The sequence below is a fragment of the Dermacentor variabilis genome, chromosome 2 (genome assembly GCF_050947875.1).
Source record: "Dermacentor variabilis isolate Ectoservices chromosome 2, ASM5094787v1, whole genome shotgun sequence".
Taxonomy (NCBI): domain Eukaryota; kingdom Metazoa; phylum Arthropoda; class Arachnida; order Ixodida; family Ixodidae; genus Dermacentor; species Dermacentor variabilis.
In genome coordinates, this window is record NC_134569.1 from 18,504,456 (window position 1) to 18,519,416 (window position 14,961).

Sequence of the window (14,961 nt, forward strand, 5' to 3'; positions counted from 1 at the left end):
TTTCGTCCATCGACCTGAGGTGTGGCTATTGGCAGGTTGCTGTAGATCCTATGGAACATGAGAAGACTGCATTTGTAACACCTGATGGGCTACAACAACTTAAGGTTATGCCCTTCGGTCTATGCAATGTTCCAACCACATTTGAGTGCATTGTGGATTCACTCCTTTGAGGCTTCAAATGTTCGACCTGCTTATGTTACCTGGACGACATTCTTGAATTATATTTGCCAGCCATATCCAGTGCCTGTCGGCCATTCTCCAAGTGTGGCGCAGTGCCAACTTATCTGCAGCTGATGTTTTCAGCTCAACTCATGTAAGCGCCATTTTTGTCGCCGCGAAATAACAGTGCTCGGTCACCTTGTTAACGGTGTAGGAATCCCAACCTGAGCTAGAAAAAAATTTGCACCGTGAAGCATTTCCCTGTACTTTCCTCTACCAAAGACATTCACTCCTTCATTGGCTTGTGTTCTTATCTCAGTCGCTTTGTCAAAAATTTTGCTGACATTGCCCGTCCACTCACCAAACTTTTCAAGAAAGATATGCCTTTCTTGGGTGGGGCCATAGAGAAGTTCATGCATTTTCTGCGCTTATCCACCTTCCGACAACTTCTCTGTTGGCGCACTTCAACCCATCTGCTCCAACGGAAGTTCGGACAGTGGATACAGTGGTGGTGCGCTCTGTGTGCAGCTAGGGCTGAAGTCGAGCTCCAGATCTAGCCACGCAGTCGTTCCATGGTACTCCCAACCGGTAGAACGTGCGATTGGAGCTACATCGTGTTCTAACAAATAAGGCAATAAGTGGTGTCAACACTAACAACATTTATTGCTTCAAGCAATAAGGGACACTGGCAGAAGGAAGCCCACTCTATAATAAGTAATAAACAGGCTTGCCTCTCTGCGTGGGATAGTCAGGCAAACGAGGTCACTCACAGATTACAGCAGGTAACCTGGCAGGTTAGAGTTGGGCGCCAGAGAGAGGGTCTCCCACGATGTGCGCTCATACCTTTTTAGGTACCTTTTGTGAGGGGAATGTCCCCCTCGCCCGTTGGATACCTTTCCTTTTCCCACAAGCAGCTGGGGGGAGAAGGGGGAGGTTACGCGTGTCACGAGAGCAAAGGACAGACAACGAAAGGGCACATAGTGCCTGTTTCCCGCGCAGCTCACAACGCGTTCGCAATGTGCAAATGGGACGACGCAAGTACGAGGGAGGAAATGGGTGTGTGCTCATCACAATACGGAATTGGAGCCGCCCTTGCCCCTCCAGCATGGTCGTAACTACGTTATAGTGTATGCTAGCCGCCTGCTCTATGCCCCAGAGCACAAGTGCTCAATTACAGAGCATGAATGCCTTGCCTTTGTTTGGCTGATCTCCGAATTTCGGCCGTACCTCTTTGGCTGTCCATTCAAGCTAGTGACTGACCACCATGGACTCTGCTTGATTTCCTCGCTGAAAAATTACTCTTGTAAGGGCTTCGCCCTTACACATTGCGAATACTCTTGTAAGGGCTTTGCCCTTACAAGAGTAATCGTTTTCAGTCATGAAGAAGTCTGGCCAATTACATCAGGACGCGGACTGCCTGTCCCAATAACCTGTCGATCCACCTGACAACTCATACCCTGACACCAATGCCTGTGTTTTTTCTATCTCGGAGTTTTTTCATTTCGGCAATGAACAGCAGCGTGATGCAGCATTACATTCCATCATCAACTGCGTCAGCTCAGAGGCCTCTGATGAGTCGCTCCGGATGTTTACCTTACATAGTGCTCAGAGCTTCCTGCCGGCCTTCAGCCTATCAATGTCCCAGTAGAGCCATTCTTCCATGTCAGCTTCGACCTGCTTGGATCTTCCCCTACATCAGCATCAGGGAACAAATCTGCCGCTGTTCTGACAGACTATTCGAAGCGTTAGAGTTAAGTTATTAGTCAAGATTTGGTGTTCGTAGTCATAGGGATGAACTTGACTCTTCGTCGGGATTTAGGCGAGCAGGGTTTATTTACATTATTTACATCTTAGACAAGAGATACATTTACACAGTCTAGCGCGACTCCCAAATGGTGCCCGCAAGACGAACATACAGCACACAGCTTACGAGTACATTTCGAGCACAGAGCACGACGACGAGCACACTAGCAACCGACAATCGCTGCTTATAAGCACTGCTCGACGTCATAGTTCGACGTCCTTGAAGTTGACCTGCACTTTTGGAGGAGGAGGACTCACATACACGTGCCCCACAGGTTTCAGTGCTCTCCGAAGCCGATGTCAGATGGGCTTCGTAGAAATCCGAGCCATCCCGGATAGCACGCCCGGGTAGCACATTGTCTTGTGTCTTGGTCGGCGCATGGAACCTTTGTCGTCGTTCCCGCGGCAACTCCCCCACTCATAGCAGAACAGGGCGGCATTGTCATGCCGCGCACAAAGCTTGCTTCGTCGAATTCTGAGCCGACCCGGGTAGCGCGCCCAGGTAGCACATTGTCTGGTGTCTCTAAAAGCGCATGGGGAGGTTCCGCCAATTACCTCCCCTCGAGAACTCCCCTGAGCTGACCCCTCCCGGCGTCGCTGCCGGTTTTCCGCAGTTCTCTGAAGTGCGCCACCGTCCCGGTTGGATCGGAACACGTGCAGAGAGGTGAAATAGCTGCAGGCCGATCCTAACAATGCACACTTCCCAACCAGCTGTTCTACCGTTATTGCAGACTTCCTTCTCCATGAAGAGATTCTGCATCATGGAGCTCCTCATCAGCTGCTCACGGATTGCGGTCCTTACTTGTACCGTGTCATCGATGACCTCCAGTCATGTTCCACAAAACACAAAGTCTCCACCGGCTTTCATCCTCAAACGAATGGTCTTACCGAACGACTGAATGCACCTCCGTCTCCCAAATGACTTGTGCATCGACGTTTTGTTGACTTGTGCATCGACAAAATTGTTTGCTCTCTATTGTTGCATGGTGAGCAGAATTTCGATTCCTCAACATGTCCCATTGATACGTTACATTTGTTGTACTTCAGCTTGCTGGCTTATTGTAGAGAAGCTGCTGTAAATGCCTTTTTTGTTTGCATTACTGCGTGCTGTTGTTACATTGTTGCCAAGAGCACTTGAGACCCCCCATCCAAGACAAAATGCAACACGGAAGCTGCCGGAAAAAGCAGACTTGCCATCAAAGCTGCCATGTTCCCCAGCAAACTGGATGAGGGCATTGTAGGTGGTCTCTGAGGGGACAAAAACAAAAACACCAGAGTTGAAGCAGTCGGGCCAGCCAACATCTGGGACAGCAGAGATCTCCTCTTTGGAAAACAGCTCATCGCAGTTTTGAAGAACCTGGACAGAAAAACAGCACATTGTATTCAGAAAAGGCGGCCCACAAAGTCAAGGTAGGTTCCACACAAAACAATCACTGAAATAATGCTCACGCAATTTTGGATAAAGATTAAACTGCAACAAAAGATTGCCTTCAGAGCTATTGAAACTCGAAGCAGCAAAATGTGCATTCTCATTAGCACATCACAAGAGGCATATTTCCTGCTGTTAATATTTTGCATACCCATACTTTTGCAAAATACAGGTGCAGCCCTAATCAAATGCAGTGTGCTTTACATCTGGCATTCAGCTTGTACATTAAACGTGCCACAAGGGAAATGATACTTCTGCAGCAAAGTAGCTATCAAAGCAGCACAAAAACTGACTGCTTTGTCACAACCAAACAAGCATTAGTTGATGGGATTTAACATACCAAGGCAACACAGTGTAGAAGGCTCTGGAGCTATTTTGACCACTCTGAGTTCTTTAATATGCTCCCATGCTTTGTACATTAGCATTTTTACATTCTACCTTGGAATGTGGCCACTGCAGGCAGAAAGACCACCAACCCTGTGCTTAGCAATAAATGCCTTAGCCACTCAGCCTCCATGGTGGGTAATTTGTACAGGAGAACCCTATCAGCTCACCAAAGTGTCAGAATCCATAAAGACACATTTCTTGAACTGTACCAGCCGCCAACAATGCAGCTTGGTGAACGTGACGCCCAGTTCTGGCCGATTGAGCAGGGCAAGATTGGCAGGATCTCTGCTGTCCAACAGGTTCACCTCCTCTACAAAGTCGAAAGACTGAGCCAGCAGTGACCTGGGTTGACATGTTGAATAAGAAAATCAAAAATTAAGTTTGTCCTGAAATTGCAGAGTGTACAACATAGGATTTATTGATACAGTGTAACTTCTTACAATCAAGAAGAGTTTTTGAAGGGTGACGAGGGACACCATAGTGAAGGGCTCCAGATTAATTTTGACCACCACCTGAGGTTCTTTAACGTCCACCTAAATAGCAGTACACTAATATGTGCATTTTGCCCCGACCAATATCTATTCGCTGTGGCCAGCAACAAAAGCCACGATTTGGTGCTCAACAGCAGAACACCATAGCCACTGAGCGACCGCAGCAAATTAAGAAAAAATAAAAGACTATTAACTTAATGAAATAAATACTGCAATGATTGAAATGGGAGTAGGGAGAAAAATTTAACAGTACAAAAAAACTACATTTGTGACACAGGTATGACAATAACCTCATTTTGTTCTTGTTGCACCTGTCTCACTGTCAGTTTTTTCACAATGATAATTATAAATCTGTACAAACATGCTCCGTTTACTATTCCTCTAAAAGAGAATGGGAAGACCTTTCACACACAATTACATGAAAGCAAATATGTGGCCTCACAGATCAGCCAGTTAGGGTAAACATGGTGTGGACCTAGTACTCTTGGGATACAAGCCTGAATTGCACATTGGAATGATTCAGGCTGCATGGCATACACTGGCAAACATGAAAATGAATGTATGTAGGAGTTTCTTCTACATATTTATTCTGAAGTGCTACATGTACAGATGGCATAAGCATACACACATACAGAAATCAGCGCAGGCCAGATGAGCACCATTATTAACTATTGTACTCAACTCCAAATATCACCTGACTCAGCATGAAGGAAAATTCACAGGAGCCTGGGCCTCTGTCAGACTTAGCCATGTGTGCTTACCCTAATTGCGAGAGATGATTAAGATCTAAACGGGGATTAAAAAGAATGACATCTCAGTGTTTGAACAAGCAAGCTATTATGATCCCTGCTCATGAATTTTCTTGCGCCAGTGGTCTAGCAATTTGTGATCTATCCAAAAACCTTCATGTTTCTTCAGTGCACTAAAAGTACTTGGCGTGAACGTTTTGCAGCTAGAAATGTAACAAAAACATACATTTTGCCCAAGCCATGGTGCCACTCCATAGAGCAAAAGACTACCAATGGAGCACTCTTGGCAAAGCTGCATTAAGAGTTGGTGACAGTTTAGTAAGCCAAGTTTTTTTTTTTTTTTTTTCAGGACTCGATTTGTGAAATTTCAGAGGATAAAGGCTGGTTATTCGCAATATAATGGAAGGTTTCCCTTATTGAATTTCATGTGCAAGTTGGTGTGTCATTATGGTATAGATTTCAAACTCACTAGGATGAGTCTTTGGTTCCTAGCACAATGCAATCGTTGTGAGCACCAGTAAGCTAACAACTAATTCTCAGCAAGCATGTTCAAATTTCCCGACATCTCGAGGTGCCAGCACAGGAACTTCAAGCCAGTCTTTCATTCTTGCTTCTTGTCTGGCCTACCAAGACTCCTGCTCAAGTAATACTACTCCAGAAGTGTAATTTACCAATACAGCATAACAATTCTAATCTTTAGTGTCCCTTTGAGTTGTCAAAAAAAACTACAATGCTCAAACCGACATATAGGCCAATGTAAGCAGGCGTAGACTTGACAGGAGCCATGCTTAACACTGACAGATCTACAGCAGCAGGTGTGAGTATTCAAATTTCAGATATGAAGTGAATAGCCTTAGCAATTCAATTAGATTAGACAATTTGCTATTCTAAATTTATGGATATTCAGCTTCTTGTACAGTTAAACCTCAACATAACAAACTTCAATATAACAAAATTTTCAATATAACGAAGTATTTAACTTTTCCTAACCTCTTGTCCATAGAACTCAATGTATTTAGAATCTCAATTGAACAAAATGTGTTTGTAGGAGATTTTAATATAACGAAATTTGGAATGCAGGGAAAATAAATGCAAACTTCCATGGATGTAGATGGTCAAATGGTTGAATTAGAAGCGGCTGCTTGCAAACGCACTTCTCAATAGCATGTGGCACAGCAAGAGCCACCGCCGAAGTGGAGTTGCATCATGTTCTGTATAAAGTCTAAGTGCGATAAGATCCTATCGCACACCATGCACTTTGTGCTTTAGGTGAGAGTGAAAGTGTGAGAGGGTGAGACAAGAAAGATGGCTTCTCGAGTGCCGCCTTCACGCACGAGCAAAGGGAAAGAGGGGGTTAGAGCTCGCGATAACGCAATCAAGTGTGCGAGAGAGGTGGGGAGAGGGGGGTGGCAAGTTGGTGCGCATCGCGATTTCTGGCATGCACCCCGGCCATGGCTTCACATGGCTCAGTGCATATGCATCCGCGCACCCTGCTTTAAAGGTAATCTGCCTAGTGTGCATATAGTGGGTGTGTCGAGAAGGCATGGCATCATGTAAAATGTCTTACTGCACGTTTAACATTGGAAGTTGCACCATCTCTAGTTTCAGCAACCCATTGGAGCGCGAGGCAGACGAAGCATTCACACCCCGGTGCCAGTGCCTTTCATGATAGCGTCGTCTCAGTGGGGGCGACGCTATCAGCCGCGGGGGCGGAGTGCACTTCATTCGTCGCAGACTCCCAAATTTCTCAAAACGAATTGTTTTCTCATTCAAATTTGCTTTTTCGACTGCCTGATAATTCAAAAAATTCTGTGGCCCCTTTGAGTGTCTGCAACTATTTGCATAAAAGGTCGAATTTCAATACAAAGAACTTTCGATATAACGAATGAAATGGCCAATTTTAACTACATTATATCGAGGTTTAACTCTAAAAGGGATAAGAACACTTGGATTCTAGAATGAGAGAGAACAATGGAAGCTAGGACTGTTCCAAATAATTTCGGTGCAGGAGTTGCAGCTTAACAGGAGCACCAATTCACATGTGAATGCATGAAGCAAATGTGAGTGATGACTGATGATTGGGTTTTAATGGTGCAAGGGTTAGTTCTGGCCAAAGAGCACCATACACATGATACAGTGAGTTAATGGTGGCATGAGGTAGATAACTCGTGCTCAATAATTTCCAGTCATCCAATACGAATGGCTCACTTTTGGGCAGCGTATATACAAATTTTTGTCAATTTATCTGGCTAATTTCACCCCATTTACATCACATTAAAGCAATGTGCACTGCTGCATTATAGCACTTCTCTTGCTCAACAAGCATGCACGTACATGTGGTACAATGCTGTTCACTTGTGTCATTACTGCCTTTGTCATTGTGCCCGAGATAAATACCACGTTCCCGTCATGTACCAATACCTTATTGTCAGGAAATTTGCCATAACTGAAAGCAGCTGTTGCTCTTCACAAGCTTCTCCGTTGTCCAGACACCCAATTACAAATGGCATATCATCATTATCAGCCTATTCTTTATGTCCACTGCAGGATGAAGACAACTCCCAGCGATCTCCAATTATCCCTGTCATGTGCTAGCCGATTCCAATTTGCCTTTACAAATTTCCCAATTTCATCACCCCACCTAACTTTCTGCCATCCTCGACTGCACTTTCCTTCCCTTGGCATCCATTTTCTAACTAATGGTCCAATGATTATCTTCCCTATGCATAACATGGCCTGCCCAGCTCCACTTTTTTCTCTTAATGTCAACTAGAATATCAGCTATCCCCATTTGCTCTCCGATTCACACCGCTCTCTTCCTGTCTCTTAATGTTACGCCTAACATTTATCATTCCATTAATATTTACACAGTCCTTAACTGGTTCTCAAGTTCAACCTCCAAGTTTCTGCCCAATATGTTAGCACCGGTAGAAAACAATGACCGTACACTTCTTTTCAATGACAGCGGTAAGCTCCCAGTCAGGATTTGGTAATGCCTACTGTATGCACTCCAACCTATTTTTATTCAGTAAATTTCTTTCTCATTGTCAGGGTTCCGTGTAAGTAACTGACCTAGATAAACATACTCCTGCATAGACTCTAGAGGCTGACTGGCGATCACAAATTCTTGCTCCCTTGCCAGGTTATTGAACATTACATTTGTCTTCTGAATATTAATCGTCAATCCTACTCTTACACTTTCTCAGTTCAGGTCCTCAACCATTTGTTCCAATTCATCCTCAGTGTTGCTGAACAGGCCAATGTCACCAGCAAACAGAAGGTTGTTGAAATATTCACCTTTGATCCTCACTCCTGAGCCTTCTCAGTTGAATAGCTTGAATACTTCTAAGCATGCAGTGTATTATAGCATTGGAGAGATTGCGTCTCCTCGCCCGATCCTTTTCTTGTTAGGTAATTTTCTACTTTTCTTGTGGAGAAGCAGGGTAGCTTTAGAACCTTTGTAGATATTTCTCACGATATTCACGTATGCATCCTGTACTCCTTGATTATGCAATACCTCTATGACTGCTGGTGTGTCTACTGAATCAAATGCCTTTTCATAATCTATGAAAGCCATATAGAGAGGCTGATTGTACTTAGATATATACATGTGTCAAATAATGTATGTAAGCCTCTCGTTTGTTCTCATATGGACTCTGTACAAACTTTTTTGTCTAGAAACTAGAAATATTTTAGTGATTTGACATTGAGGTTTTTTTATCTTTTAAATATTCATCTTGAATTTGATTTGAAAATTTTACTGTCCAAACACTGGCTAGAAATTTCCTAAACCAGGTCTTTTCGTTTTAAAATAAATAATCCATGCACTGTTAATCCCCACAGCAGTTCCTGCAGAAGCCACCACAGTTAGGAAGTTCACAAAGAGCAGACAGAATTGCACATAGTAATTATCTACCTTGTAACCTTTTAACACGAGCGCATACTCCAGCAGGCAGAGATCAAGGTAAGTTAATAGAGAGTTTTAGAATTGGGGGCCCAAGAAAATTGCGCGCCACAAGTGCGCATGCGCAGAACCCAAGCTCGTCTTGGGTTCTTGCATTCGCGTTAAACTGTGAACTCAGTTTTTTTTCGCAGCGCTTCACAAGAAAACACCAACTAAGAGCAATTGGCTTCGATTGGCTTTGCTTGGCTCAGAATCGCACACTAAATTCGTAATACTAACCGGTACTAACAGTGATTACGTTTCTTACATTTTATTGTTCGCTCTTTTTGCTCAAAAATGCATTCTGTTCGTTTTCACTTGTAAAAAAAGGTTTTTTTTTTTTTTGCTTTCAAACACCTTCCTATTTTCCACACTGCAGCGCCCCGAGTGCTCAACCCAACGCTGTCTGCGTTTGACCCAATCCTCAAACTCTGCTGCTCATCTAAACCCAAGAGCAACCGACGCAACGCGGCTTGGGGGCCCAGAGCCTTGCGCCCCCAATTCTACAACTCTCTAATATGGGCAGGCCAGGTCCTCTAATATCAGCAGATGCCTATTAAAGAAAAACACTAAGGGAAGCAAAATATTACCAATGGTGGCAGGTAGTTTGACAGATAAATGACTTCCAGAAATTCACATGTGTAAGCCAGATGTAGCACGCACAAGAGAATGGAAAAGGAATTACATCGGTGGAAGGCCTCTGACCCACAGCAACCAGAATGTGCCCAGTGGCAATAAGCCCTCACCTCATCTGTGGTGTGACTGCACTGGTGATGAGGATGACCAGCTGACGGGAGGTGTGCACCCTCTTGAGGGAGTGAGCCAACACCAGGGCACCCAGCGAGTAGGTGTCATCCGTGGCCAGGGTGACATATGCCTCATCGGTCACTGCACACAAGCACGCAAAATGATAGACATCAAGGAAGCAGCAGAACCCTCTGCTTCTTTAAATGTCACTTATGTAACACTTAGTCTTGAAGGAGTACACTAAAGATAAAATATCTTGATTTCATTTTCTTGCGTTCGATGAAGAACCCAGACCTCTAGACTAAGTGCTGGCAAGCTTCAGGCCGCCATAATTTTTATATAATCAGTTTTCTACAGCTTGTGTTGATTTCGTTTCCCAGGAGGCTACTGTTGTAACATCGTGACGGAGAAGGTGGTTATGTAGGAGCAGGTCATCGCAAAGTTTTGGCCCTTGCTCTGGCTTGCTCAGTCCCTGCCTATGGTGCTACTCATTGTGAGGATCGATGTAGCAGCGTAGCAGACGACAGACAGCTGGAGCAAGAGTCAAAATGTCAATGCCCTATTCCTGCATGACCACTTTCTGCAATATGTCAGGACACAGCGAAAATATGCAAGTACCCCTTTAATGCAGATTCTAGCCATATAAATATGTTTTCATTCACAGAACCAATAGACCATACAGAGTACTGTGGGCCAGAAATGTCAAACTTCACCTTCGAGGTAGTGGTGGTGCTAACCCCTGTATTGCTGAATGTCTTTTCTCCAAGATCCACTTGAAATGAAGTATATTGAATTGTATTTCTTGGCAATTGCTATGAGGAAGGGTTAACTTAGAAAAGCTCTTTCATGGTCACCTAAAAAAAAAAGCACCAAATGCTGAAATAGCCCAGAAATTAGAGCAGTGTTAACTGCACCTTGGCTACTTCAATCATGGTGCTGCCCTCCAGATTTTGGAGGGCAGCAACGCCCAACTTGAGGCAAAGGGCGAGTTGAATTGACAGCATTGCTGTTAACATTTACAGCTGCAAATTTTTCTGGACGTAGGGGCAATTATGTGTAGTTAGGTCCAGATTCAGGCTAGCTCCCCGCTCACTATGCCTGTGATTGAGCAAGCAAAGATAAATATAACAAATGGTCAGGCACAATGATTGCATGCGACATTACTGAGGCAAACATTTTAGCAGAATTGATTCTCAGTCCTTTTCCTCACATGCACAAGAACACGTAATGTAGTTCTTACTTCTCACAATGCTATATGCAATCTCAAAATTTACTGAAATTATTCGTACAAGCGTCTATACATAACGATACGCAGTACGACGCAGCTGAAATTCAAGACATTGGGCTGCAGAAAGTGCGAATGGCTAATATTTAATGCAGCACCTTTTAGTCACGACCGACTGATCAACCTTATGCAGATGAAGCAAATCATATGCCACAGAGGTAATACAACTCAAGGGCCGGCGATAACCGTCTTCGGCTTTGAACTGAGATCCGAGTTCCGCAGAGTATACGTTCAATAACGCAGCTAACAAGATAGTTCGCGTTGTTTTACCTTACGTTATTGAGAAATCACGATGACTTCCATAGGACGTTAACAGGCCAAGCACGCGTTCCCTCTTCTCGGGACAAACAACAAGCCGGGCATGCGCGCCATGCAAAACAGAGCTTGCTGCATGTGCGTTAATTCAGGACAAAATCTCGCGGTTCCAAGCAGCCCCTGAGAACCTCACCCTTTCCGGTGTCGCCGCTCTCTTGCTCGTAGGCGGCAGAGTCGAATCTCATAGGCGAACAACCGGCAGCGGCTGTCAGGCCAGTGGAAATGTTAAGCGTGCTCATGGCATCGGCGGTTCGCGAGCAATAAAGGAGTGTGTGTCCACGCTAAGTGTAGCAACGTTATCCGCTCTGCACGGCCGTCCGTTAAAGACGACAATGCTCCCTGAGCCGGAGGTGTATGCACTGCTCGAGACCGCTGATCGCCAACGGGTAGGCGTGTCACGGCGGCAGTGCGGGAGTCCTATTTTCAATTAGACAATGCCGTGAAGCGGTCGCACAGGATGTGACAGGCCGCCAAGGTCGTTGCCTGTACGCCACAAGGTCGAATTTATGCTTGTCTTCCGTCACACTCACATTACTCGTGTAATTATTACACGTTCAGCCGCCACTGTTAAGATTCGTTGCGCTTTAGGACTGCAACTACTTCACCTTGAAGAGAATGCAGGCACTATTTTGAAACAAATACTCAAACATGCGGTAACGCCGGGCGGCTACCGTTGTGGCCTAGTTATGGCTACATCGGCTACCTGGCCTAGCTCGTCTGCAATGATCCACATGCGGGGGCCTTCGCTCGCTGTCCAACTTTTGCAGATACTAGTTTCTTAACGTATATTAGTGTGCATAAATGAATACAAATAATTTATAGGCAGTAACTTACTCCATTTTTGATAATTAAATAATGTAGGTCGCAAACGAAATCAAAACTAACCGATGGCGACGGGCGCGCGCACTTGAAATGAGTGTCCCTGTGTGACAGTTCATCTTGCGGCCTCGCTAAATAGTTCATTAGTCTAATGTAACAAAGTAGAACGAACAATGAAGGGCTCTCCCGCCACTATGGCGACTATTTCATTGCGACAATCTGGATCCAGAAGACTGAAGTCGCGTTGGCTAAAGAATTCGGAGAGTGAACCGTCTGGGTGTAAATATAGCCACGGCGTGGTGGAGGGAGACAGGTATCGCCGCAAGTGGAGGCGGGCTCGGCGACATATCTGATGGCTCTTTGTTCGCCCGGATGCGTTCAAGGGCCTGGCGTCTCGAGTTCGTTAACGGATGCGACATACTTGCATGAAGCCCATGGAAGGGGTTCAAACGCGGAATCTAGGCCTGCATCAGTTTGGGTTTGAACCAACGACAAAATACACGTTAATAGGCACCAAAGCTCATTTAGCAAACATATGCTCCCCCGATTGATGCTGGGAAAACTTTAAAAGAAAATGAAGTAGAGACGCAAAACTAATAAACGGCACCATAGCACAACAAGCGGAGAGCGGTGCGCATGCTCTCAGGGAAGCTCGAAACAAAAATACTCTAGACCAGAAATACTGGCAGCACCTGGCTGTTGTCCACATACCTTTTACCTCTGCTAGTAGCCTCCAAAGGTGCAGCGCTGCGGTGTTCTCTTACCGACAAAGCGCGTATATTGAAAGCATCTTATTGAACTGCAAGACTTCTGTCGGGGAAAGGTAAAGAATAATGCTTTAGAAAGGAGCTGCTGGACATATTTACCATGGTAGCTAGCGCTTTAATATGCGAGCTTCTGGTACAGTTCGGTTAACGACCTCGGCGCCGCTCAGAAGTGAAACCAATAACAGACAACGAAGCACACCCATTTACGAACGCATTCCAACTTTTGCATAATCGGGTACTACCTCGCGGTACCTTACGCAAGGACACGATGCGACGCAAAAATTAGGACGTTGTTTAGGACTCAAAATGACGTAACGGCCGGCGCGGAGGTAGGCAGTCACATGCATGCCAAAAAGTCGCGCTATCGTGTTACGCGCGCCGAAAAACCTATTTTTGTGCACACAGCAGACGACAGCTTTCGTAGCGCGTTGTAATGAGAAAAAGGAAGGAAGGCGGATGGGAGGCACACGTACTCGATGTCGGAAATCGGCGACAATTGAAACACCCCAAATGTGACACGCCCCGCCGAACTCACCACGCTCCATCGCTGCTACTTCGTTCCGTGCCGATAAAAGCAACGAGCGAGGATGGTAGTGAACTGCTGCACACTGAAGGGACCGCGGGAATGGGTCAAGAGATGAGATGAATCGAGTCAATGAATGTCTGGCGCATGCGCTGCCGAGAGAGAAGCGTCCGTGCGGTCGCCGGCCGACAAGGCGCTCCGGTTGTTTCGAAACCAACTACAAGAGCTAGGCAGAGTACGGACAACTTCAACTAAAAAAAAAGCAATAATACAAAAGCACCAAGAAGAGGGCGCCACGTTCTTATTTAAAAGCGGGCATTTTGAAATGTTTTGTATTTTTATTCGTTTTCTTTTAAGAGGAAGCTTTAGCTCGGGCCCAACTCCGACGCGGCCTATTCAAATACATGTAAAACGCAAAAACGTTTTCATGAGATAACCCCTGGACCGATTTTGATGAAATTTGTTGCATTTGAAAGAGAAAGTTAAATTCTAGTGACTGTTGGAAGCGTAATTTCGATTTAGGACTTAAATTTTCTTAAAACGATTTTCAAATATTTGATCGTTTGAAAAAAATAGAAGCACGAAGTTTACAAATTCATAGCTCTGCATCAAGAACTGATATCGCGGTTCTGTAAACTGCATCCATTAGATCATTCAAAGCGGACAAATTCAATATGTCATTTTACATCTTACGTGAATTTGTTACGTTGGTTACAACGGTTTTGCAAAAGTTGTATTTCCCTAAGATTAAATTTTTTTATATTCATGTGTAACAGATGTACTATTAGATGCAATTCACAGAATTGTATTATCATTTTTAGTGGTTGTGTTACAGAGTTGTAAACTTGATAGTTTCGTTTTTTGAAAATTTACGATTTTTGCCAATTTTTAATAAAAAATTGACGACCTAACTCAAAAATTCGAAACCAACAGGCACTAGATTTTAATTTTGTCTTTTAAATGCAACAAACCTCGTCAAATTTGGTGCAGTGGTTGCCGAGAAAAACGAATTCTCCTTTTACATGTATTTAGATAGAACCACTCGAGCTAAAGCTTTTGGCTTTTCTCGATATTCCCATTTATATAGGCCTGTTAATTCTCGTAAGTTTTGGCAGGAAGTTGTTAATGAAGGGGGTGATATGTAGTAGCAGACTGCATAGGTGCCGATACAGGGGGGGGGGGGGGGGGGTGCGAGCCAACACTTCCTAGACAAAAAGGCTTCTGAGTGCTTGGCGAGTGACGTCACGGAGAAGAGGCCAGCGGGACGCTCGTGGATACTGGTTGAATGAAGGGGTCGCGGCTTGGTTCACCTAGTAGCTGTATGCTTCTATTGACCACTCCACACTTTTTCTTCAGTCGAAAGTGCGGAATGAGCAGCAGGCACCTTACAAAGCATTTATTTAGAGGCACAGATACAAAACAGCTTTGTAAAGCTTGTGCGGGTATTGATGCCAGCAGGTTTTTATAGCGTCGCGCTTTGTCGTCTTTGTAATGTACGTCTTTTTTGCATTATAATAATAATTATTATTTATTATACCCTACAC

The 14,961-nt window shown here is 44.7% G+C and overlaps 1 protein-coding gene across 3 annotated transcripts in view; it reads right to left on the reverse strand.

Moving 5' to 3' along the window:
- The window catches only part of Gyg (glycogenin 1), a 48,446-nt gene that overhangs the window by 13,488 nt on the left and 19,997 nt on the right, over positions 1–14,961 (reverse strand). Inside the window, exons 1-4 of one of the 3 annotated variants that reach the window (XM_075679804.1) lie at positions 13,430–13,613; positions 9,708–9,849; positions 3,946–4,120; positions 3,157–3,319 (exon numbers count right to left, since the gene is read on the reverse strand). In XM_075679804.1, the coding sequence (XP_075535919.1) occupies positions 3,157–3,319; positions 3,946–4,120; positions 9,708–9,849; positions 13,430–13,439 (490 nt within the window). In that variant the 5' untranslated portion in view covers positions 13,440–13,613. Of the gene's footprint in view, positions 1–3,156; positions 3,320–3,945; positions 4,121–9,707; positions 9,850–11,441; positions 11,998–13,429; positions 13,614–14,961 lie in introns of those variants that run through there. The other 2 variants (XM_075679802.1, XM_075679803.1) reach the window with 2 other exon arrangements.